The sequence below is a fragment of the Amphiura filiformis genome, chromosome 4, assembly GCF_039555335.1.
Source record: "Amphiura filiformis chromosome 4, Afil_fr2py, whole genome shotgun sequence".
NCBI classification, from domain to species: Eukaryota; Metazoa; Echinodermata; class Ophiuroidea; order Amphilepidida; family Amphiuridae; genus Amphiura; species Amphiura filiformis.
Window position 1 is genome coordinate 35,974,606 of NC_092631.1, and position 25,023 is coordinate 35,999,628.

The 25,023-nt window shown below is 37.5% G+C and overlaps 1 protein-coding gene across 3 annotated transcripts in view; it reads right to left on the bottom strand.

The window, feature by feature from the left end:
* Nucleotides 1-21,683, bottom strand: part of LOC140150843 (uncharacterized) — a 30,070-nt gene extending 8,387 nt beyond the window's left edge. Inside the window, exons 1-11 of one of the 3 annotated variants that reach the window (XM_072172986.1) lie at nucleotides 21,631-21,683; nucleotides 17,380-17,441; nucleotides 15,037-15,133; nucleotides 13,628-13,841; nucleotides 12,281-12,412; nucleotides 11,746-11,975; nucleotides 10,890-10,952; nucleotides 8,238-8,300; nucleotides 7,481-7,549; nucleotides 5,331-5,384; nucleotides 2,376-2,435 (exon numbers count right to left, since the gene is read on the bottom strand). In XM_072172986.1, the coding sequence (XP_072029087.1) occupies nucleotides 2,376-2,435; nucleotides 5,331-5,384; nucleotides 7,481-7,549; nucleotides 8,238-8,300; nucleotides 10,890-10,952; nucleotides 11,746-11,975; nucleotides 12,281-12,412; nucleotides 13,628-13,841; nucleotides 15,037-15,133; nucleotides 17,380-17,393 (996 nt within the window). In that variant the 5' untranslated portion in view covers nucleotides 17,394-17,441; nucleotides 21,631-21,683. Of the gene's footprint in view, nucleotides 1-2,375; nucleotides 2,436-5,330; nucleotides 5,385-7,480; nucleotides 7,550-8,237; nucleotides 8,301-10,889; nucleotides 10,953-11,745; nucleotides 11,976-12,280; nucleotides 12,413-13,627; nucleotides 13,842-15,036; nucleotides 15,134-17,379; nucleotides 17,442-21,501 lie in introns of all 3 variants that reach the window. The other 2 variants (XM_072172987.1, XM_072172988.1) reach the window with 2 other exon arrangements.
* Nucleotides 21,684-25,023: the final 3,340 nt, after the last annotated feature.

A 25,023-nucleotide genomic window follows, 5' to 3' on the forward strand; every position in this document is an offset into this window, starting at 1 on the left:
AGATCCAAGAGCACTGGCGGTAGCGCACTACACTTGAACTGGAGAGGAATGGCTGACCTCGCATTTCCTCCAATTTAAGCTGCTACAGAGAGTAATACAGAAAATAGCCAGCGAAGATTGCAACATAATACTCATAGCACCCTTTTGGCCAAGGCATCTATGGTTTCGGCCCATGGTGAACCTTCTCATAGGTACACCTCGGTTTCTTCCACAGTTACCAGACCTCCTGAGACAGCAGGATCTGGAGACAGTGGTGCCGACCATTCAGCTGGGTCATCTGAGGTTAACTGCATGGCCGTTATCAGGCAGCGCTGCGAGGAAAGCGGCTTTTCACAAAAAGCTGCTAACCTCATCGCATACAGTAGAAAAGACTCAACACTCGGAATCTATTCTGGGCGTCTGGGTCGATACTACAAGTGGTGCGAAAAGACAAATTGCTCTCCTGCCAGAGCAACTCAGTCTCAGATAGCCGACTTCCTCACGGAAGTGTTCGACTCTGGCTTACAGGTAGCCACAGTTAGCAACTATAAATCGGCTATCGCTTGGCGATCCATAGGGGATTTGAGGACGGATCAACTCTATATAAGAATGACTACATCCGTCTTCTCCTCAATGGCATGTACAATTCTCGTCCCCCTAAGCGTAGAATCGTTCCTGCATGGAATCTAAGCAAAGTTTTGGAGCTTCTCAAAGGAGCACCATATGAACCGATGAAATCTGCCCGTTACGAGAGATCACTCTCAAAGCGGTCTTTTTGGTAGCGCTAGCAACCGGCCGTCGTGGGTCGGAATTGCAAGCTTTATCGTTCAAAACTCTTGTTTTTTCACGCAATGGCGTCTCTATGATCTTTAAAGTAGGTTTCATAGCTAAATATGAATGCCAGACGTTTCAACACTGGTTCATCTTGCTTCCGAGGATTGGCACTAAGTCAGCCGTACGAGAAGATAGGCTATGGTGCCCTGTGCGGGCTATCGAACACTATATTTATAGGACCAGTAATATTAGGGGATCGACTGACCAACTTTTTATAACCCATGCTAAACCTAACAAGGCAGCTTCGAAACAGACACTAGCACGATGGTTGGTTTCGCTCATAGTAGATGCTAAAGCGTTCGAAGGAACATGTACCCCTGCGGCACATTCTACTAGAAACAGTTTCAGGCTCGTGGGCATTTCAGAAAGGGGTCACTCTGAGCGAGATTTGCGAAACTATATCTTGGAGCACCGCCTCACGTTTACTGATACATATCTGCGTAATGTCGGAGAGGAAGACTCCAGGGTCAAGTTCGCTAAAGCAGTCTTGCGAGGACTTCGACTAACAGACAATAAGGGTAAGATAACAATTAGCATTAATGTCTTAATCATTGATTGTCTAACCTTATTTGTTTTCAGGAATGACCAGGTCATAAGTGTATTGAATAACTTTACTTGTAGACATTCTTGAAATCCTATTGTCTTTTTAGTCTATGTTTTGCTTTTTAAGCAATTCTTGTTTTGCTTTTCAAGCAATTTTCAGGGTTTTTGCTTTTAAGCAATCTTCTTGGTATCTTGCTTTTTAAGCAAAATGGGATTTTCCTGACCTCGGCGTCTAAATAACAGACCGCACCTCTACCACCTATTAGCGGTGCTAGTCAATGTTAATGCAATTTGTATTTGTATCAACATTGAAGGTGGGTAGTTCTATGTATAAGTATGAGTAAAACAAGAGTGTTTTTTCATACTAATAATAGAAGTCTACCCACCTGAATATGTTGATCCCGCCTCCTTAACCCCTTGCGGTATGTTATTTCTCTGGGCGGTGGGGAGTGAACAGGGATCGTTGCGCATGCGCTCAACTCAAAGAGGCGCCGATAGGTCGGTCTTAGGGACAGGTCAGAAAAATCTCTGTGTGAGAGGGTTTTTGTGTTTCGCATAATCGGTAGATTAATGCAATTTGTATTTGTATCAACATATTCAGGTGGGTAGACTTCTATTATTAGTATGAAAAAACACTCTTGTTTTACTCATTTTGAAATCATTGATATCTAAAATACTAGGGCCTATTTAAAAAAAAAATCTTTTTGATCTGGTGAAAAATCATTCAGACACTGCTCTACCATTATGGCCAAGATCAGGGTGTACAGACAGCCAGGTATTACCATGATCATATTTGGCTGTGAGTTCTTTGCCATTTACATGTACTGCACTACAATTAATTAAGCAGTAATAGAGAGAAAGAGTGCATTTTTTTAAATGTTTGGCTCTGCCAGGAATTGAAACGGAGATCTCTTGCCCTCTAATTAACTAACAACTGGGCCACCTTGCTTGCCAATTATTGACACACCTGTATGTAGAGTAACTAGAACCTTCACATTAAAATATAATTAATAACTTACAGACTGCTTTTCTTCTGTCTCCTCCCCTGCTTCAATCCTCAACCTCAAGTCCATGAAATCCTATAGTGATAAAAAAAATTTTCACAAAAATGAATATGTTTTGTTCAAATTCAATTGAAAGTAACAGAAATCAACCAGAATTCATAAGAGTGATCACTGAAAGTGAAACAAAGTATAAACCTTATTCTTTTTAATGCCCAGAAGTATGCTAATTATGCAAACATTTAGGAAATAAAGTAAAATAATATTATTTATGCTTTATTTTAATATAAAATTGGATTGATTGAGCCCATATTTATTGGTTGAGCTGTGAGTTTTAAAATATTGGACGAGACGTAGTCATAGAGAGACCATGCAATAAATAGTGGGAATAATAAAGCATCCAATTTTATGTTTTGGATCCAAGATGATGTCAGAATAGCCTTCCTGAGTATGAGGCTAGTGGGGAATAGTTGGATAGCTGGGCTTTGTACAATTAGAATACGCTGCAAGATTCTTAAAACATAACAATGGATGTGCAAGTTGTTCATGTCAATGTTATATCAATTTGTAGTTGAGATAACATTGTCACGTTGGGACTTCTGGTTATAACGTTATGAGTGATCCTCCAACTTTAAGTAAAACAAAAAGTAAAACACATGTATCACCTGTTATAATAAAGCAATCAAAATCAACATTTTTAGGGGCATTCCTCTTGATCATGTGACATTAAGGCAGCTGTGTACTCTCAGACATGCTTGTAGTAAAAGTGCAATAACTTTGTAATTATTAGCGCAAGACATATAAAAGTATACATTTTTATAAGGGCAAGACATCAATAAATCTTAATATACATACAGATTTGGGGTAAAAACAACAATTATGAAGAAAATCACAAAAAAGTGAGTTTTTGGTTTTTTAATGAAACGGCGACCACCGAGATATACACTCTTTCCAAAATATTTTATTTTGTTTTTAGCTCAATCTTGAGGTTCCATTCCAAAAACGTTTTTTAATTTTTTTTGATATCGGCCTTAGTTTTTGAGATATTGACCATATAAGGCATCAAATTGAACTTTTTGAAATCCACAAACGCCTATTTGCACAAAATGATGCCTAAAATCGAAAATAGACCAAAATATAAAAAATGAGAAAACCGTTTCTTGAGTCGATCATGCTTTTTACGATGATCATGTTTGATACCTATAGATGCTGTATTTATTGAGTTATCGTGTACCTAGGCGTCATTTTACCGAGAAAATGAACATTGAAATAATAGCCATTGAAGTTTAAAGTGGTCACATTTTGCACTTTCATCGAATCTAGCAGGAGAATGCGGCAGTTTTTGTTTTTCTACCTTATATTACGGGAACATCGGGTTAATCCACAGCCCCTTGAGAAGTTTGAGCGAAATCCATTCATAACTTGATATTTAAATCGGGGGAAAGAACTTGAAAAAACCCACATTTTAACAGCTAAAAAGGAGCCATTTGACCACTAGGTTTTTTCTTTCCTTTTCAATTTCAAACACGAGTGGAATAGGGAAATAAAATCCTTAAAATATTACAGTTGGAGTTCACAAATCTGGATTTTTATTCCTTGTATTTATAAAAAACATAACAAAGTACAAACATATCAAAAAAACTCAATTTTGCGAAAGAAACAATGTCTAGAGTACACAGCCGCGTTAAGTTTGGTTGCAACAGAATTGTTGACGTAATAGCAGAATCTATTCCACCCACACCCCCCTCGCCCCCTAAAATCAGGTAAAGGTTAGTATTTTAGGGTTACATTTAGGCGGATTGTTACACCAATTTTTACTGTTCACTAGAGAGCATTGTTTTAACCAAAAACTTTATAACCAAATCTCGCATACATCCATACACACCCCTAACACCCCCTGTGTGTGTTTGCCGCAACCAAGGACAGTGTGTATTGCTATCTAACTGCAGACGTGTTAAACATGGACTAAAATTTTTGTGTGTGTGTATGATACAAAACAGAATTTTAGCCATCAACTAGTGCTGACTGTATTTTTTACACACATGGTCCATGGTTTTGAGCAAGTATTGCTCAAATGCATTTAAAAAAAAAAAGGAAGGTTTTATTACAAACTCTAATGGTGACCCATGAGGTCAAATTGCTAGAATTGTACATTAAACACACCTAAACAGACACAATGCAATTTGCAGGCAGCAGCTTAATCAGCGCCAATATTGCAACATTGAAACAAACATCCAACCAAACCCAACCCCATCCCCCAGTAGGCAATGAGGACAAAGTGCCTTGCCCAAGGACACAACACGTTGGCACGAGCGGGGCTCGAACTCGCAACCTATGGATTATGAGTCGGGCGCCTTATCCACTCGTCCACACGCATTTGAGGTCTATTGCAGCAGTTTGTCCTCGGTTGCAGGTAAGTCCGCAGTTTAGAGTGAAAAATCTTGTATGTGTCGTTTGCAGGCAAACACTGATGCATATATACATACCTTTCAGATGAGACAAAAAATTAATATTTTGAAACATTCAATGTTCAACCCTAATGGCTGTCATAAGAGTGAACCAAAGTGACATTAAAACATGTGACATTAAGTTTGGTTGCAACAGAATTGTCATGTTTAAAATCCTTCCCCTCATGAGGTACTACACTGAAGTTTGTTAGGCTTATGTAAAGCGGAAATTATTGGCTTTTTTTAATCACGCACGTCAATAAAGTCCCAACTCACGTTCGCGTAAATTCACATAAGCGTGCGCTAGTCACATATTATGCAACGCACAAGTAGCGTAAGTATTGTGCCCAACAGCATGCACGCCATTCTATATCAATACACAGTGTTATGAGTCTTATTTTTTCCGCCTTATATAAGCCAAACAAACTTTAACATCACCACAAGGTATGTGTATACCTATTGTACATGTATAATGCATAACTATCCATCTTTAGATCAATCACTCATGCAAATAACCAATCCTTACCATCATGTCATCAGAGAGGCTGGGAATATATTCTTCTTGGTAGTACTGGTAAAACTGAGAAAAAATGAAGTAAACAAATAGATTTAGTTATAGACTGCAGTTTCTAATGAAACTATAAGTTATTTTCGTGCTGCTCTATGATATCCTGGTTAGGTGTCTTGGCAAACTTTTGCTCTATGTATCCATCTGTTGTCATACCACCTAACCAGGTGTCCTAGCTGCCCACCTCCATTTCTTTGATTTGATGGTCAACATCATTATATCCTGCACTCCTGAATTCTGTCTTGTATTTGTCATCCTGTCCTTTTGTTACACCAGGATTTAGTGTGTATGAAAGACCATATGCACTGGCCAAACACCTGCCTATTCAAAGAGACAAGAAGAGTAGGGTCTCAAAAGATGTAGCTGAATGAGCCAAACTTTCCCCAACCCAGCTGGATTTTACTCTTTATTTTCTCTCCAGTTTCATTGTTGAAGGTAGGACTGGCTCAGTTCCCTCTCATCGCGATGCTCCAATTGCTCGCACAAAGCGCTCGGGCCATGAAGCAGCAGCTGAGCGCTTGCGTGAGGGAACTGGAAGCAGAGAAATTAATTACCGCAAAACTGGCTACTAACTATGGACCCCGGCTGCAACAATTTGTCAGTCACAAATCAATTTCCAGAACGGGCGGGGGAGTTGGAGTGTCATCAGTGGTACTGATGGGCTAGTACTATGTTAAGAGTGGTCTTTTTCCCTAGATATACACTACAATGTTGATTGCATTCATAATCGTTAAAGTTCATCAAGGGCGTAAATCTGGTGGGGGCACAATTATCAAATGTCCCCCCCCCCCCACCAAACATTTTGGTCCATTATCAAGCCACAAGCACATGTTTTGTAGAATTGTCAGAAAGCACAAAAATGATTGCCAAAGTTGTCTTACAATCACCAGATTTCATGTTTCTAAGTTCCCCGGGAGGAGGGGGGCACTCAACTGAAATTTTGGTAGGAGTATGTGGTGAAATAGGGGCTTGATGAACTGAAATTTCAACATTTTTGTGGGCGTCTGTGAACTAAAATTGGGCCAAATTACAGGTTTTGCAGATAAAATTCAAAATTTATCTAAATTTGAGCTACAGAGCTACAATTGTCAGAGTTTGAGGCTCAATGAACTGGAGCATGATGCAAATGTAGGTCTTAAGGAACTGCCGGAGAGCCTGAAAAAGGGACCCTTGACCGCCGCATACACCTGTACCACCTTTACATGTGAGTGACCCCCGGTTTCTTCCTAAAATTTTGCTTGAATTTATGTTGATAATATGTGATATGTTCTATTCTAAATTTAATAATAATAATAATACTGTACACTAAAAGGCCCATCCAATGATTTGCTCATCTGGACGATCGTAAAAATCATCAAAATTCAGATATTGTCATAAATGTGTCGGCCGCAATGCCTCCACCTTGACGTGCATCATTATAATCGGTGCAATTTCACTTGGAGCCGAAATTTTAAAAAGGGGCGATTTGAAGGGAAAAAGATTGGAAAAATATATTAAAGACCTGCAACAATCTATGGTGATTTGAACCCGGATGACCCCAAATGTCCCCAAAATGACCTTCACATTCTTTATCTCGTTTTGGAGGTTGTTAGTCCCACAAAATTTCATGAACCTGCAACAATCTATGGCGATTTGACCTCGGGATGACCCCAAAATGACCTTCACATTATTTGTCTTGTTTTGGTAGTCGTTCCAACAAAATGTCATGAACCTGCGACAATCCATGGTGATTTGACCCCGGATGCCCCAGAATGACTCCAAAATGTCCCCACCAAGTCACATCACTGTAACTCATACGGCTCTCCAGAGTCCAGATACTAGTAATCTGTTCACAAGGTTATTTTGTTTGATATGCATACATTATGCAAATTAGTTACTTAATTACCATATTTTGTGACGAAAACCTACTGGAATTTGAAGACCGCTAATTGCCAGGCTACCCATCCACAAATAACATCACTATACGCCTTACCAGTTCCGAGAAATTGCACTCGTAACATATCAGACGGACGTAATGACGGACAACCAGGAAACATAATACCTCCGGTGGAGGCATAAAAAAGAAATAGTACACATATTTACATTATTTTATACATAAATGTACTTACCTGTTCTCTGTCTGGTGGTGGTCCTATTGCTCTGGGATGATTTTGAAGAGCCTCATCAATATGACCAATCTGAGACAAACAATGTGAATTAGTATTATTTTTTGTAGCACAGGCTTCCTGAAATCACTATATAATTACATGTATATAGTTAAATTGATATAAAGTCAAGTTATTTCAGCGTTTTCACATGGCAGTGATTCTCAATAGGCATCCCATTGACAATACAGGTTGGCCCTTGAGCAGCTCTAAAATTTACAACAAAATAGGGGTGTAGCGAGCTTTCTTGGTTGGCGGTGGAAAAAATAAAATTTTGGGGGGCCCTTTTCTTTTCCTTTGCCTTCCCTATTTTCTCTTTCATTTTTTGTCGGAGGGGCAATTTTCTCTTTCATTTTTGTCGGGGGGCACTCTGCCCCCCCCCCCTCACTGGCTACACTACTGCAGCAAAACATGGTGTATTTTGGCCTTCAAACACAGATCTTTAAAATGTGTTTGGCTACCCATGACCCATGTTCACATATAATATAGAACTCCTCCCATAAAGCCTAACATGAACTCTTCTTATTTTACTACAAATATTTGTAAATGCTTAAATGAGCTCAAGTTTGCCTAATAATTATCTGATATTTTTTTAAAGAAAATGTGTGTGGTTGTGAATGCGATGTCAGTGCTTAGCTGAACTATATAACTAGGATGATTCAAAATCACTTTAAATGAAAGAGACTTGCTATCACTTTCATAACATAAATGAGAAACTTACCAATGGTGGCTGCTCACTGCCTGTTCCAACATCCATCATGTTCGGCAAATATTCTATGCTGTCCTGATATACAACAGGAAAAAACATACTAGGTCACAATCAATCTTGTCTGTTTCTATGATTTATGCATCCATGTAATCAGAATGTAGGAATAATTAATAAACAAAGTTATTTTAAAGCCATAATGTATGATCTTATAATATAACATTAAATAATTATTGTAAAACTGAATGAGCCTGATTTTATGGTATATTTGTAATGTTTACACATGTCCCACCTTTTTTTATTTTGATAGAACACCATGTTAAACTGCCAAAATAACCAGTTGGGTTTCTTTCACTTTACTTTGTTATTTTGGCTTAAAATGGACAGTTCAAGCCCATCCTGGCAGTTATTACAGCATTTTGGGTACAGAATAACAAAATTCAATTTTGACAGAAATCATACATAATGGCTCTAATAACCGTGTTAAATAGCATGCAGGAAGGCCCGGTCATTCCAAGAAGTCCTCTCATCTATTTAAGATGTTTGTACAACTTTTATCATGCATGGTGTTCAACATTAATCTACACAAAATGCCCTCTTCAAATTTAATTTGAGGACAGTTGTATGTATAAGTGATATGTGGGACAGTTTCTATAGTAAAAGCCAAAAATAACTACTAAGCAGGCTCAGAAATTTGTTTAAAAGAATCTAAGAATCCATTCTTGCAGAGATTTTTCTAAACTTGAGTTGCAAGAATCAAAAGAGATTCTCTTAAATTTCTTGATCCTACACTCTAAATCAATTGCAGTAGAATCTAAAGATTCTAGTAAAAGGCTGTTGCCAGAATCCATGTGGATTCTCGCAAGGTGAAACAAATTTCTACCACTGCTAAAAGTGCAACAAGTCTAAGACAATATCCAATTGGATAGATGCAATAACTTGCCATCCAAATCTCCACTTCTTTGGAGCAACTTTAGAAGAGATATGCAGACAGTGTCAACCTATTTGGTATTTCTGTCAGCAAGGACCTGTTGTGGTCACCTGTAGTCACAAAGACTGCTTAATTATCACATCTTAGACTGCTTTGCTGAGCTGCCCTATCTATCTAGAATCAAATCACAAAGGGTTGTGATATACACTGTGATATATATACACCATGCAATATGCAGGCTCTGCACTGCACTGATTACCCACTCTCTGTCACAATCCAAACATGAGCAATTTTCAGCACATGCACAACCTCAATTCCCCCACATATAAAATGTACAAGAACTTGGCCATTGCACTGGGAGATGTGTCCCTGTGACTCCCTCCCATCACAATGTTTTACATTGCAAAACAGCCCCTTAGGCATTCTATTAGATCTCATGACCTACTGGTGAAAATTCAAAAATCTCATCCATACTATGGATTGTCCTATTACCACATATGAAGAGCTTTGTTTCAAAACCCCTTACATCCACTTTTGGCTGAAATTGAGTTATTGACATGACATTATAGTGTGGGCAAAAATACACATTTTGGTGGTTGTTTGACCTTCATACCAATTTCCTTCCGAGATATGGTATATTTCCGTTTGGGAAATCTAAGGGAATTTCGAAATCTGAACATAAAATGAATATAGAATTGTTTTGTTTAAATTTTTTGATGTATACTAGTAGCATGGAATGTTCTTTACCTATTAAAACCAAAGGGAACTGTTTTTGGGTCACTATTTTTGAAAAAATCATTTTAATTAACAAAAGGTGTAGCTTCGGAAATACTCAAAAATGCCATTTTCCCGAATTTAATTAAAAATTCATAATTAAAAAAGTAAATGAGATATTTCGATTTTTCTTTTAGATTTTGAAAGCATTAGTCAAGTTACATAAAGTAGTGCAAACAAATGGGCTCAAATATGATTGCAAAGGTGGTTTCTAGAAAAGGGGTAAATTTGTTTTGTTGCAAAGGCTTCAAAATTGTACCAAACCTATTCTTTTAGTTTCTATTCATCAACACTTTATCCAAACCCAAATTGAATCAAATCAAACCAGTAATACTTGCACAATTAAAAAAAAGCTGTTTTTCTCAAAAAGTCAAAAGTGGATGTAAGGGGTTTTGCAACAAAGCTCAGTCTTCATATATAGATTCTGACAGTCCTTTAGACCTGAGAATATGTATTATTTGAGAGAAATGATACTCCTGTACCATTCTTATGTGCATGTCCATAATGTTACTTTATTTGCAAAAAAGGTAGGCCCATCTTATGGGAATATGTTAATAATGAAAGATGGATCGACAGCTCACAATAACATCAATAAAAAGGTGACATTGCGCCAATTCAAATTGGGTATCCTTCGCTTTTTGACTGGGTGACTTAGCTGTCAGGCAGATAAATTTTCAAAGGTACCCATCTGCCTGGTGGTTAAGAAATTAAGGATGATAAACTGGTAATATCACAACCCTGAGCTGAGCCACCCAAAAGCTCCCAGCTAGCTCTGAGACGTGTCAGAGCAAGTTATATTTTTTGTGTAAATTGTGCTTTTTAATAGAACTCTGACTCGAGCAAATGTCAGGCTGGCAATATTTCTGTTGCGCTGAACTACACCCCTAGCTACCACCCTAAAACAAATTAATTTCATCGCGAAGATGTAGCATTGTTTAAAAATATATTTTATTTTTACTTACATTGATCCTTAGATTTCCATCATCCAAGTCTGCTGATGGTAAATTTTCATCCATGGATAAACTCTTGAGAAATACATAGAAAACAAATGAAAAAGACAGGTTGGATAAATTTTATGAAGTAAAGAATGATATTTAAATTGATAAGAACTACATCACAAAGGTCCAGTTGAGTGCTAATGATGATCAACAATTATTTTAACTGTTAAAGGAACTTCCAAGCCAAATTGGGGAAGTAATCAGTAAGAAATAAAGCTGTCACAATAGCAAAATTCAACACAGCTTTTCCCCTAAATTAGTTTTTCCCCATCAATGAATTTGGCATTTTCTGTGTTTGATAGCTTTTTACTACATGATGCAATTCTGCATTTATTCAACCTTAACCACTTTCCACTCATTTGATCATCTTTTCATGTGACAGAATTGATGCTGATTTTATGAAGGAATGCTTCTTGCTTTTCCTATTTAAATCATTTTTTGAGACAAAAATATCCTAGCAGAATAGTTGTTTTCACTTGTTTTCAAAAAGTTGTTTTAACCTGTTTTTACCCCATATCCCTCATTTATCGAAGCCCTGCCCTAGCTCTTTCCAATAACTTCAAAGTGTCTGGAAACTGTTTAACCTTGATGCAAAAGTAAACCTTGATGTAAAAGTATATAGCCTTGATGTAAAAGTATATAGCAATAAAGAATAAATAAATAAATAAATAAATAAATAAATAAATAAATAAGCATGGTCTAAAGGAAAAGATCACCACTGAAAGGCTACTATGATATCAAAAACTGAATTAAAGTTTTTGACAATGTGCCCAGTTTTGTGGGAGTGGGTCATATCTGTATTTCTTTCCTGTTCATTTACCTGTTCACTGACACCATGCTGACTGCTATCATGCTCATCAGTTAATGCTGCAGCAATATGGGCAGGTTCATCAATCATGGTTCTTGCAGTAGAATCTTCATTTGACACTTCAGTTGGTAACCCTGACAATGGGGATATGTCACTTGGAGGCTCACATGGTGACATTCTGTACTGAGGATCTGACAGGCTACTGCTTGCAGTTACAGATAAGAAGTTCTCTGCTGATACACCTAACAAAAGCAAATAACAAATATAGCTTAAGCTATTATAGGTGAAATACTTCAGTTCATCATGGTCCTTGACAGTCTCATCCCACATTTTTCTTTATCAAAACTGAGATTTAGGTATCAGAAGAAAGCTCATATTTTTCTCATTACCCCAGTGAAATTTAACTCCTGAGATATTTTTATTTAAATGGTGTGAACAACAACATACTGATTTGTGGTAACCACACTATAGAGGTGTATGCACTATTCTATGAAGCATTGTTAAAGATGTTTTCCGCGTCATGGTAGCTACATCATCTTATACTCACCAGCTGCAATGGGAAGTATTCCTGTAGCACCTCCATGTGTATTTTCATCAGCAACATCACAGGCTGAGGTTGATGCAAATCCTGATTCCCATCCAGACTGCCCAGACATCTCCACATCAGGACCAGGTACACCTATGAAATGGATGAAATTTTCAAACAAGTTTTCAACTTCACACAACAAAATGTGAATGACAGCAGGATAAATCCCAGGGGATAAATCTGCTGTCATTTGTATAAAGGGAGCTCCCCTACTCCTGGCTCTATAGCTGGGGATAAAAAAATATAGTAATTAATATTTCAGTCAGAGATCACAGCAAATCAAATGTTTCATACTGACCAACGCATTCCATTTCAATGTATGAAAATACATAACATAGAATGTGGTTTGAGGAATGAAAACTACTGTGCCGAGGTGTTACAGAATTGTCTCTACTTCCTGATAAGCAGAGGGGAAGTAAAGCCCCAATACATTTCTTACGTATACATGATCATCTTCTTCTTGGGCCAAACTCGGAATATAAACTGGGTCATCATAATTCATAAACAAACATCAGCTCAGACAGCTTTGATTTGAAAACATCTATGGTGCGTCTTATCCACTTAAATTTAGTCTGCATTGTGATTTAAAATAAAGTGCTTAAGTTCAGCATTTGCCAATGAACTTGTCTTGTTTATTGCATATTAAGAGAACATGGTCACACCAGGGTCATGTGACAATGTGTTTGCAAAGAGTTGCAATTCCTTTAACACAAGTAAGGCCAAATCATTTGAACTCTTATACAGGGTTATATATTAGATCATTTTGTAAAATAAATCTAATACTGGAACTAAAGTTTGCAACTCACTTTGCCACATCCAAAAACATCGGACTTCATCAGACATCTGATTGATGATGTGATTGTGACGTCAGATGTTGTGATGTCACACAGGAAGGAATGTCTCGTAACGCCGGGTCCCATTCGTGTGACAACTGGAAACGGAGTCCCCTTTTCTTGTTAATGGCGGTATCCTTAACTCTCTCCCATATGGATTCTCCGACTCCTCTTTCTAACCACCTCTCCTCTTATATCAAGGATAACTACTTCTTCAGGATTGGAGAAGTGTTCAGTGGTCTTGTTACAGTGGCTGTACACATCGGATTGAGCTTTGTTGGAACTTCTGTATGAAGTCTGATGTTTTCGGATGAAAATTTTAGTTCCAGTATTAGATTTAATTTACAAAATAATATTTTGAACTTCAGGATGAATAATCTACACTTATATTAGAGTTACAATAGATTTGAATATACGATGGTTACAAAACGTTGCAACTCATCTTAGTGAAATGAACCTAAATCACATTCATCACCTGGGATTGTGCCGGCAATATCCATATCCATCAAACCAGAACACTCTGCTAAATGCCCAATGTCTTCTTTACATGCTTCCTTTCCACTGCCAAGCAGAGAATCTACTTGTTGCACTTCATCTTCCATAAGCTCCATTGATGTGTTTACAGCTTCTTCTGAGTTCCTTACGTTCTGAGGTCTGTCAGCCCCAAATCCATGACTGGTTCTTGATGCCTATGAACATGCCAAGAAGCAGTTTTCATAGGTTAATTCATTAATAAAGTAAAATTTTGAAATGATTTCATACCGAATGCATTATATGTAGTCACATCACTGGTAGGACTGATGGCACACAATAAAAGAGGATATGACAAAAAACAGTTCACTGTACAAATGTGCATTAAGGTTCTCACCAATTCCCACATACCCAAGTTCCCGCCCGTTCTTGTCCTGACCCAGGTCAAAATTCATGAGTCAAAGTTTTTGTGTGTTTTTTTACAAATTTTGAAAAACAGAAAGTTATAGGCACTTGTTATTCAAGGTTGGAAAGCAGAGAAATACTGCTACAAAAATGTTTGTAAAAAAAATTAAAAAATGTATGCTCTACATCAATTGCCATTACACTTCAAGTTAATCTCTCCAACATCACATGTTGTTGGTCCAACCGATGATTGGGTGTGTGTCTGGTGTAGCTCTATCACCCAGCAAACGTTATACATAAATAGGTAATGTCACTAATGAAGGGTGATTATTAATGATTCAATGAAGTTGCAACTAGAGCTGCCTTTGTGACCAACCCCCAACCTCCTCCCCCAGATGTGACACCTCTAGCATGAGCTTGTCTTGGTGCCCTAGCATGGTTTAGCTGAATTGCCTTAAAAATGGGTATCCTTCCAAAATAAACTTGTTAATGTTACTTTGTTTTATCATAATGCCTTTTGCAGTGCAGTGCTAGAGCCAAGGGTGAAAATAAGAAGGCTACATGCCTTGTTTCGGGCCCATCAGTTGCCTACTATAGCCCATTGAGATTAAAAATCACAACACTGGGCTACATATGTTGTCCTGAATCATTGCCCATCACATTATAGTCTATGGTGAATCTAAATGGGGTTTCTCTGCAATGTGAGGTCAAAATTTGAGCTAATATTGTTGAAAGTAGACTATTGAACTGTGCCATTGGATAGACCATTTTGGCTTAAATTCTGACTGTTACTAAAACAAAAGCGGCCCCTGTTTAAAGACTAAGTCCTGGTTCAAGTTAAGTCCTGGTCCTGACTAAATGCAAGTGAACCAGGACTTACTTTTTTTTTAAACCAGAGTCCTGGTAGAAAAGCTCTTACATGTATTTTCACTCTTGGTTAGTGCTGCCCTGTAGTGCAAAGGATCAACCTTACAGCATACTTTTAATTTTAGTATCTGTAATTCTTACCTGTGCAACATCTAGGCCTACACACTCATCACCATCATGCCCTGCCTCTGACATTTCACACTTAATGACTGGGTGTACACAATATATGTCACTCAACCTGTGAAAAGCATTTAAATGACACAGAAATGTTACAAAATTTGTGGGCAGGTATAAATGAGGCTAATAAAAAAAAATATTATTAATAAAGAGTCTGGTCTTAAGTCCAGAGACCTCAGAGAATTGTTTGATGCCTACCCAAGACAAGGAGATATATGCAGCTCAAGAAATACTTCCCAAGACACCTTCAAAGAGGCATTATAAATTATGGATGCTCATCTGTATAAGGGTGAAATAAGGCTCCGAAGGTGACAGGACTGATCGATTTTAAGCCCTAGGTAATTGCTTGTAAAATGTAGGATTTAAAGATGGGTGACCTGATCGACAGCTTCATCCCCCCACTTTTTCGTATAAAAATGGAGATTTTGGCATCAAAAGAAAGCTCATATTTTTTTCATAATCCCAGTGAAATTTTAAGCCTAACAGATATTTCGTTTAGATGTTATGAATGAAAAAGTGATAGCCCCCCCCCCCCAAATGTGGTAGGCCTATACCACACATATTGTTCTATATGGGCAATTATGAAACACGTTTAACTTCTAATATCAAAACGGCTAGTGCAATTTACCTCATTATTATGTTTTGATGGATCCAAGTGTGTGAAAATATTGGATCCAAAACATAATAATGATAAAATTGGGTGCTTTACGCCCAATATTTATTGGTCTTGCTATGAGATGTAAAATATTTTAAAACTCGTAGCTCGACCATTTAATATGGGCTCAACCGATACAATTTTATATCAAAATTTGGTGATTGGATTATTTTGGTATGGGCCTCATGTGAGGCACAAAACACAATACGAAAAAATCTGACCACCTACCTTTAAGGTGGAACAATGTACTACACCCCTAGTCTCGGTCCCAACCGATTTGTGCTCCTTCGTCACTAAACAAACCATTTGGCGACAACCTCATGATACCGTACATCTTTTCTGATTGGCTGAAAATTTACTTGAGTTAAATTTTGGCTGTCACTCAGCGCTGGGCTTCAGCGCATGCAGCAGTTGATGACTATGCAGTTACATAAATCCACACAATGTACATGAGTATGCGCGGAGAGTCTCTGACATGAAAGGCTATATCAGACAATGTGGTGCCTCAGTGGCTGCTAAGCTAGCGTACATTTTGCGTTTGCGGAATCTACAAATAGTGGAGGACCTATGATGTTTAGTGTCACTTACACCAATCACGTCTTATAGCCAATTGAGGGAGTAATACACCCCTGGCCAATGCTCAATAATTTTTGAGAATGCAAAAATAGGCACAAAATTGGGCAGGGGTGTAGTTAGACTACTCCGTAGTCCACTTGCCCATTGTGTATACTCTGGATATTGTATTTAAGCTTAAAACTCTGATTTAATTTTAAATGTGTGCACAATTGATAGATTTTCACAACTGATCTTTTCAGTTACCGTACCCCCTCTGTTTGTTAGCTTCCAAAGTGGACTACTGACTCTGACTTGCGGTTAACATTTTTAACACGGGACTCTATGGAGAGTTAGGCCAATTTCTGGCCTAACTAAAATTGGCCGTAATGCATCTTTAATTGGATCTGGCTTGTGATTGGTCGCCCAGATCTCGTTATGGTTTAAATTCTCTGGGCACCTGCCATTACCATTAATACCTACATGGTACACAACTATGCTGCCTTTGTGTTGGTGGGAACATTGAACTCTCAGTAAGTACATGAGCGCGTCTTGTATCTGCTTGCGGTTAAATTGGATTGATAAACAAGTATGATTGACAGTGTTAGGGACTTTGCCCGTTCAAAGTCCCGTTCTAAAATCAGAATTGTTCAGTATTGAAGTGCCAATATAATTATGACATTATGATATGTTGCATTCAATAATATAAGCCTACGTACACTTTACTTTTACTAGCTGTCACTATAATTATATAAACTTTTTCTTCACAATTTTATACTAGTATTTTGATGTAATAAATATCAGTATAATTTCAAGTTCAACTGAATGCTTTCATCATGATTAATAACATGCTTTTATTTATCAAAAATTGACTATGGCATAGTCTAGGGTGTAGTACCCCCTTAAGAGTACGAAAACCTAGTTCACAAGGTCAACTTAAAAAAAACGGGCAAAACAGACGTGTCATTTATCGGTATGACATTTTCGTTATTGATGCTGCCCTATTTGTGCAGAGCTACTACGGTATGGGTTCCCTATACTAATGAAAACCCAAGCAGACTTTTTCGGGATTTTTTAAACTGCAGAATGCACAACGTTACCTTTGATTACACATAATTGTAAACTGAAGACATCATTTCAAAGGCTGGTTTATATATATAATCTGTAAGTAACAGAAAGCAAAAAGATATGTTTATAAGTTACATAAATGTATGCGTTATTATTAGGCCTACATTATTACATGTATTAAACCATCATGTCAGTTCCAATAATTGAAACTCCCGGCTCCGACCGGGAGTTCCAGCAGGTGCTGTGTATGTGTTTGTATGTGTTTAATATGCATTCACAACACACTTAATAGCCGTCAGTATGAAGAAATCATTGCTCCAAAAATGATTGCAAATTACACATTTGTAGTCATTTTTCACCACAAAATATGATATGAAAACACAGGTGAGCAATGTATGAATATAGGCCTAGTACAGGGATCTATACGGTGATTTGTTTTATTTTGGGTGTATCACCGTATAGGCATTTTACATTGAAAATACATGTCACCCATGCACCACGCAATTGAATAGCAGCCCGGTACTGCACATGTTCGCTGTTTACCAGTTACTCTCATCTATGTAATCGCCAATTCCGGAGCCTAAAAGAAAGCAGTCATACCTAGAAAGGATAAAATTCAAATTGAGAAAATATTCTAGGTATGACTTGTTGTATACGTACTAAATATAGGCCTATTGAGAGGTCAACATGGGTCAAACAGGTTGTTAATTATTGTCAATATTAATATTTTGCGACATTTAGGGAGTGTTCAGAAATACTTTGGTGGGGGCTGGAAATTTTTTTTTTCGTGTCGAAAATTTTGTTAACCCCCTCTTCGCGAACCCAAAACTTTTTTGACCCCCCCTCTTAATGGACCTAAAACTTTTTTGACCCCCCTCATATAGGTTCAAAACTATTTTGACCCCCCCCCATCATAATGTACCATTCTAAATCAAATGGCAGAGGAAACATATGAATGATATGAAAATTTGTATTCATGCATTACACCCCTCGATAAATTTGTGTCTATTTTTGCATTTTTCTCAAAAACTAATAACACAGTGGTAACAAAAGTTACATATATTATAGGGGCAAGGAATTCAATTACTACACTGGAATTTCAGTGACCTGTGACAAGCGGTTTGTTATTTATGATAAGAAATAAGGTACCGCTTGGATGTACCTCATTTCCAATCATACATGTATATACTGAACCGCTTGTCTTGAGTCACTGAAATTTCAGTATAGTAATTGGATTCCTTGCCCCAATAATAGACATAAATTTTGTTACCAGTGTGTTATTATTTTTTGAGAAAAATGCAAAAATAGTCAAAAATTTACCACAGGGGTGTAGTACCCCCTTAAGAAGCATAAGTATGTTTAAATGCAACCCAGTATTAATAAACCATACATTTATGATTGGAATCAGTGGCAACGAAAGCATTAGGCCTATAATTTACGGGGGTCGGGGATTGGCAGTGGCGTAGATTTCTTTTTGACATTGGGGGGGGGGGGGATGGGGTTGGAAAAAGTATAATGAATCCAGTAGGGCCTACCATTTGACAGAATAAGTGAATTCGAGCGGAGCGCGCTAAAATGTTTGCCATTTGGAAGCTAAACGAATGAAATTTGATGCAAAAGTGGATACGCGCAAAGCGTGCAAAAAAATTGTACTTTGGGGGCTAAAATGGCCAAATATGAGCTTAATTTGGTCAGAAACACACATACAGGCGTCAACATTGGGGGGATGATTGTATGGGCCTTCCCCTCGGGATCTACGCCTATGTTTACTGGGACTTTTTGTTGCGGCGAAGTGCGCAAAAACAAGAATATTTTAGCCCAAAATACAGGGGCGTAGCTAGCCAGTTTTCTTGGTCTGGGTGAATAAAATTTCGGGGGCACAGACGAAAAAAGAAATTGCAGTTGCAAATAAATATAGGCCTACCTATTTTGTTTTTTAGAGAGACTGTGCATGTATTTGAGCTTTAAAAAAGGCTTTATTGAGACAAAGCGTGTGCAAAAATTGTGTATTTAAGCCCATGATGGGATGAAAATGCCTTCATTGTGACAATGTCGCACACAGCGTGCAAACATTTTTGGCCCATAATCGGGTTGAATTTATATGGAAAAGGGCTCCTTGCTCCTTTTCTTTGCCTTCCAGATTTTCTCTTTCATTTTTTGTCAGAGGGTCACTTTCCTCTTTCATTTTTTGTCAGGGGCCCTTCCGCCCCCCTGTCTACACTACTGCCGAAATGGTGTGTTTTAATTGCTATTAAATTGACGGGCCAGTTCATGTGATCGCGAAGCGCAAAATTGTGCAATTTTACCCTATTTGGGCCCAAAACATGGTGCTTTTTGATGTGCTAAAAAAAGTTGCACATGGCAATTATTGCTTTTTTTTCTTCTATTAGGATTTTTAAGGATGTCCCCATGGAAAAAATTAGGGGCGTGTACCCTGTTCTCCAAGCTTCCTCCACCTATAATTGTAATGCAACATGATTTAGTTGTATATCAGTGATAATTAAAGGAGTATTTCGTGATCCTAGCATCCTCTTTTTATGACATTTTTCAGTACATATCCACGAAAAAAACATATTCCCAAAATTTCAGTTGATTCCGATTTTTGCGTTTGCGAGTTATGCATGATTATGTGTATTACACTGCTCCATAGACAATACGTTGTAATTTCGTTCTGGTGCACCAGAACGAAATTCAAATTTCAGCGATATCTTTGCTAAACAAATTAATCTGCAAGAAATATTTTGTACATAAACATTGTGTAGCCAGAGTATTCCAGTGATATAAAAATCTCAACTTTTTGCTGAACCATGAAATGGTATCAGCCTATAAGAGTGAATGTTACTAGCTTACTTACTAGCTTACTTACTAAGTTACTAGCTTACTGACTAACCATTTGGTCTGAAATGGACATATCTCTAAATGCCACGAAGGTATGACCCCATGAGTGGTGTCATATGAAAGAGGAAAACATAAAGAATATAATAAAAATATTTCCAAACGTCGGAGGTCATCCAGGGGTCACAGGGGTCAAAAAAGGTCATTTTAACTGAAAATGCTCCGATTGAGCTTAAATTTAAATGCAATGATCCTTATGACATTCTAAACATGTTTAAAACATTTAAAAATTTATTTAAGGCCATTAAGGGGTCATAAAGGGGTCAAAGGTCAAGGTTGTCAAAATGCTCCAATTGAGCTGAAATTTAAATGCAATGATCCTTATGACATTGTAAACATTTAAAAAATATTTTAAAATTCATTTAAGGTCATTAAGGGGTCAAAGGTCAAGTTTTCCAAAATGGTCCGATTGAGCTGAAATTTAAGAAATGAAACTTATAACATTATAAAAATGTTTAAAATATTTTTAAATTCATTTAAGGTCATTAAGGGGCAATAAAGGGGTCAAATGTCAAGTTTTCAAAATGCTTCAATTGAGCTGAAATTTAAATGCAATGATGACAGTGGTATAGGCCTACCATAATATACTGCCGAAGCCACATGGTTCAGCTATGGTGCGGTTATCGCTCTAGTTTTGAGAAAAGTGGGGGGATGAGGCTGTGGATCACGAAATGCCCCTTTAAATAATAATCTGTACTACATAAAACATTGTAAAATTGTCAACACTAAAGAAGAGCAAAGATATTTGCAGCTTTTAGTGATTTAAAGAGTTGGGTCACTTTCTCACGGTCTCACGCCAAGGTAGTATAATCTCACGCCTGAAAGTAAATCTCACGCAAAAAGCTGAAAATTGAGTAAAATCTCACGCATCGCCATGAAAAAATTGTTGTTGCTACCCCCCGCTTTTCACATTTTTGAGCGCCGTGGCTTAAATAATCATGGGTCAAAATGAACATTGAAGTCGGCAAATCCCGGTACGCCTCTGTCTCACGCCAAGGCCCAAGCAATTCCAAAAAGTTGACAGCCCTGCCCTACATATTTTCCAGCCCCCCCCCCCCACCAGAGTATTTCTGAACACTCCCTTATAATGAAAACAATTAACACTGAAGACACCCTAGATGGCACCTTCTACAACTTGAGAACAAGTCCTCAAACGTTCGAAATTTGTAGTTACTACAACTGACCATCATGTACATTTTTGTGAATTGACTGTCGAATTTGGCACCGGCGCCCGAGTACAAAAATTCTAGTTTACTTACGAGCATTTTAAAGATAGAGACATACACCCATTCTTGGCTGGACACTTCCAGTTACTTTACAGAATTATTCTTTTGGTATAAATTTGTAAAAAATAGATTTATTTACGATATATTTACATTTTTACTCACGACGATTTTACTGAACGTCGAAATCTGTGCTGAGGGAGATTCCCAATCCCATGAACCACTGCATCACATGACCGAACGGTCCAACGCTCTGCAGGGTCTATTGTTCTATTGTTTCCGATTAGACCGCTGACAGTATGTGACCATCCAGCACAATTGAGCCCGGATGTCGCCAGTGCCACTATTGAGATATGCTCCATTGAACTTAACAATAAACAATAGGAAACAAAGGATTTATTGACTGTTTTATTGATTTTTCACTACTTAGCCTAAATGTCAAGTAGGGTAGGCCTACCTGCAGGGAATATGGGACCATTAAGGACGTTTAGCTTATTTGCATAAAAACTAAAGAAGATATGCACACAAGAGATTGTTATGATGAACAACCTGTCCTTTAAGATTAATAAAACAGGCAATGTTACCTTGTTTTTATGTTTGTTTGGACGCTATGACGTCAAAATGACGTCATCGTCAAGTGTCCCATATTACCTGCATGTGCAGGTAATATGGGACACTGTGTTATCTCTATGGTGAAAATCAAAAGTTCAGAAAATCACTCTTTTGTTCTAAAAACATTTTTGTTACATGATTTTGAATGTTAAATGCAAATTTCTACAAGAAAATTCAATTTTCTAAATAGTTTTGCTTTTCGCATTGACAATGCACACAATTTCCTATGTGTCCCATATTACCTGCACCCATTCAGTTGAAAATCAGAGAAAATAATCATTTATAAAAGGAAAGTGCCACTTGTCAGTGGAATTTTACCTGCTGATAAGCTTAACCCATCACCTAAAGATCATAAAAAATGACAAATGCCCCCTCAGTAGGCCCTACCAGAGTTTTTGGATACACAATCATAAAATGTGACGTCATTGATTTTATATCAGGCCAAAAAAACGACATAATGTTTTGGGCAATTTCACTCTTTTGGCATTGATTTCCAAGAGTTTGATACACAGACTCCAAAACTGCATTTCTAGAAGCACAATTGATGTCTCTAAACACTTAACAAATCAACTTAAAGTGTTTACCTTCTCTAAGCTACTTTTTGTTAAAATGAAAACAGGTGTCCCATATTACCTGCTGTCCCATATTACCTGCAGCTACCCTACTAGGCTATATAGACATGATAGGCCTATACATCATTTTAAAGCTAATTTCAAGCAGAATATTTTGGTTGAATATCTCAAAAATGATGATTGGCGACTTCAGGGCTCAGTTGTGCTGGATGGTCACATATTGGAAAATGTTGCCAATCAATATTCATGAGAGTGTACATTCAAGTTTCAACGTCCAGTTTTCGAAATTGGGTGACTTGTGTTTGGCAGGTGTGAAATACATCTGACTGGGCGTTTTAATTACGTAACGAATAAAGGCATTGACATCATTGAATGGCTGTCCAGTGCTGTTATATGTGTTTAGTTATTATGTAGGCCTAATAATTATTATTAAATGTATTCATCATTCCTTTCTTTTCCCGGAGTAACTACAGAATACCCCGCTCAGGGTGCCTAACCCTAACCCTAACCCTAACCCTAACAACCTTATATGCCTATACTTTATATATTTACATTTATACGTATAGCGATTACCATTATATAGAGTAATATAAATCTACCAAAAAAACGTTGACAACGTAAAGAAATCAGCAAGTTTAAAAAAACCCACCTCGGCTCACTTTTTGAAACTTGGTCCCATTTGTAAAAGGTACTGATTTAAACTTTATCATATTTATATAAATTTAAAACATTTCCAGTCCAGAAGTGTTATGTATCTTTAATGTGCAGATGCGATATTAATTTGTAAGCTTTATGGAACGACCTGAAAGGTATCTTGTTCTTGCACGGTAAGCCAATATCCTATTGTGTTTTGTTTTATAATAATCATGATTAATGATTGAATTAAACAAATAACACGTAGGCTTGTAATCTTGTTGGAAACGCTGTGTTCTGTTGAAATAAAATAAAAACACTGATTTGCTGTTGGTGTTTAAAATGGGACCAAGTTTCAAAAAGTGAGCCGAGGTGGGTTTTTTTAAACTTGCTGATTTCTTTACGTTGTGAACGTTTTTTTGGTAGATTTCTTATCTTTTTATGAATGTAGCCAAGCAGCTCCAAGCTTGGAAAGTCATCAGGTTAGGATGTGCTCCATAAAACAAATAAAATGAAAAATAGATGTTTGAAGTTGCAATTCTGGATTCATGACAATAAATAATTAAACAAAACTTTATCAGTCGTTTATTTTTAAAACTTGCTTGTCACACGTGACTGTAATGTTAAGAGGCGTACACAATGATCAATATACATTTTAATATATTTTAATTATTCAAGGCAACGTAAATATGTAAAGAAAATGTAAATATGAACAACACACACCCAATGTTGACAATGCCAGAGACACAGAGAGTAAATCCGATTTAGGCCTACTTCAAGTCGGAACTGGTAAATGCGCATTATATTTAAGCCTATACTACGGAAGCGTCTAAATGCCCCGAGTAGGCAATATAATCGTGTTTTAATGTTTGTGGTTCTTTGTAGCCCTGCGGGGCAACCTAGTTCGATATTTAAGCGATATATTAAGCGGCGGTTGTCGGCGATCTTTCGTGGTTTGTGGTTTTCATCAAGCCCTGCCCTCTATCGGGAGCTAATTTATAGTTTAAACTTGTTGGATATCCATATTTCGTGGTTTCTGGTTCTTTGTAGCCATGTGGGGCAATCTAGTTGCATATCCAAATTTCGCTGATTGTGGTTCTTTATAGCCCTGCGGGGAAATCTAGTTGGATATCAATATTGAGCTGCAGTTGTTGTTGATCTTTCGCGGTTTGTGGTCTTAATTTGTTGAATATCCATATTTCGCGGTTTGTGGTTCTTTATAATCTGGCTTGTTGGATATCCATATTTCGTGGCTTGTGGTTCTTTGAAGCCCTGTGGGGCAATAGTTGCATATCGAAATTCCGCGGTTTGTGGTTCTTTATAGCCCTGCGGGCAATCTTGTTGGATATCAATATTGAGCGGCAGTTGTTGTTGATCTTTCGCGGTTTGTGGTCTTAATTTGTTGGATATCCATATTTCGCGGTTTGTGGTTCTTTATAATCGATTGCGCGGTTTGTGGTTCTTTGTAGCCCTGCGAAAGGCAATATAGTTGGATATCCCTATTAAGCGGCGGTTGTCTGCGATCTTTCGCGGTTTGTGATTTTAATTTCCCTTATCAAGCCCTGCCCTCTATCGGGAGCTAATTTATAGTTTAAGCTTGTTGGATATCCATATTTCGTGGTGTGTGATTCTTTATAGCCCTGCAGGGCAATCTAGTATATATCCAATTTCGCGGTGGTTCTTTATAGCCCTGTGGGGAAATCTAGTTGGATAACAATATTCAGCGGCAGTTGTTGGCGAT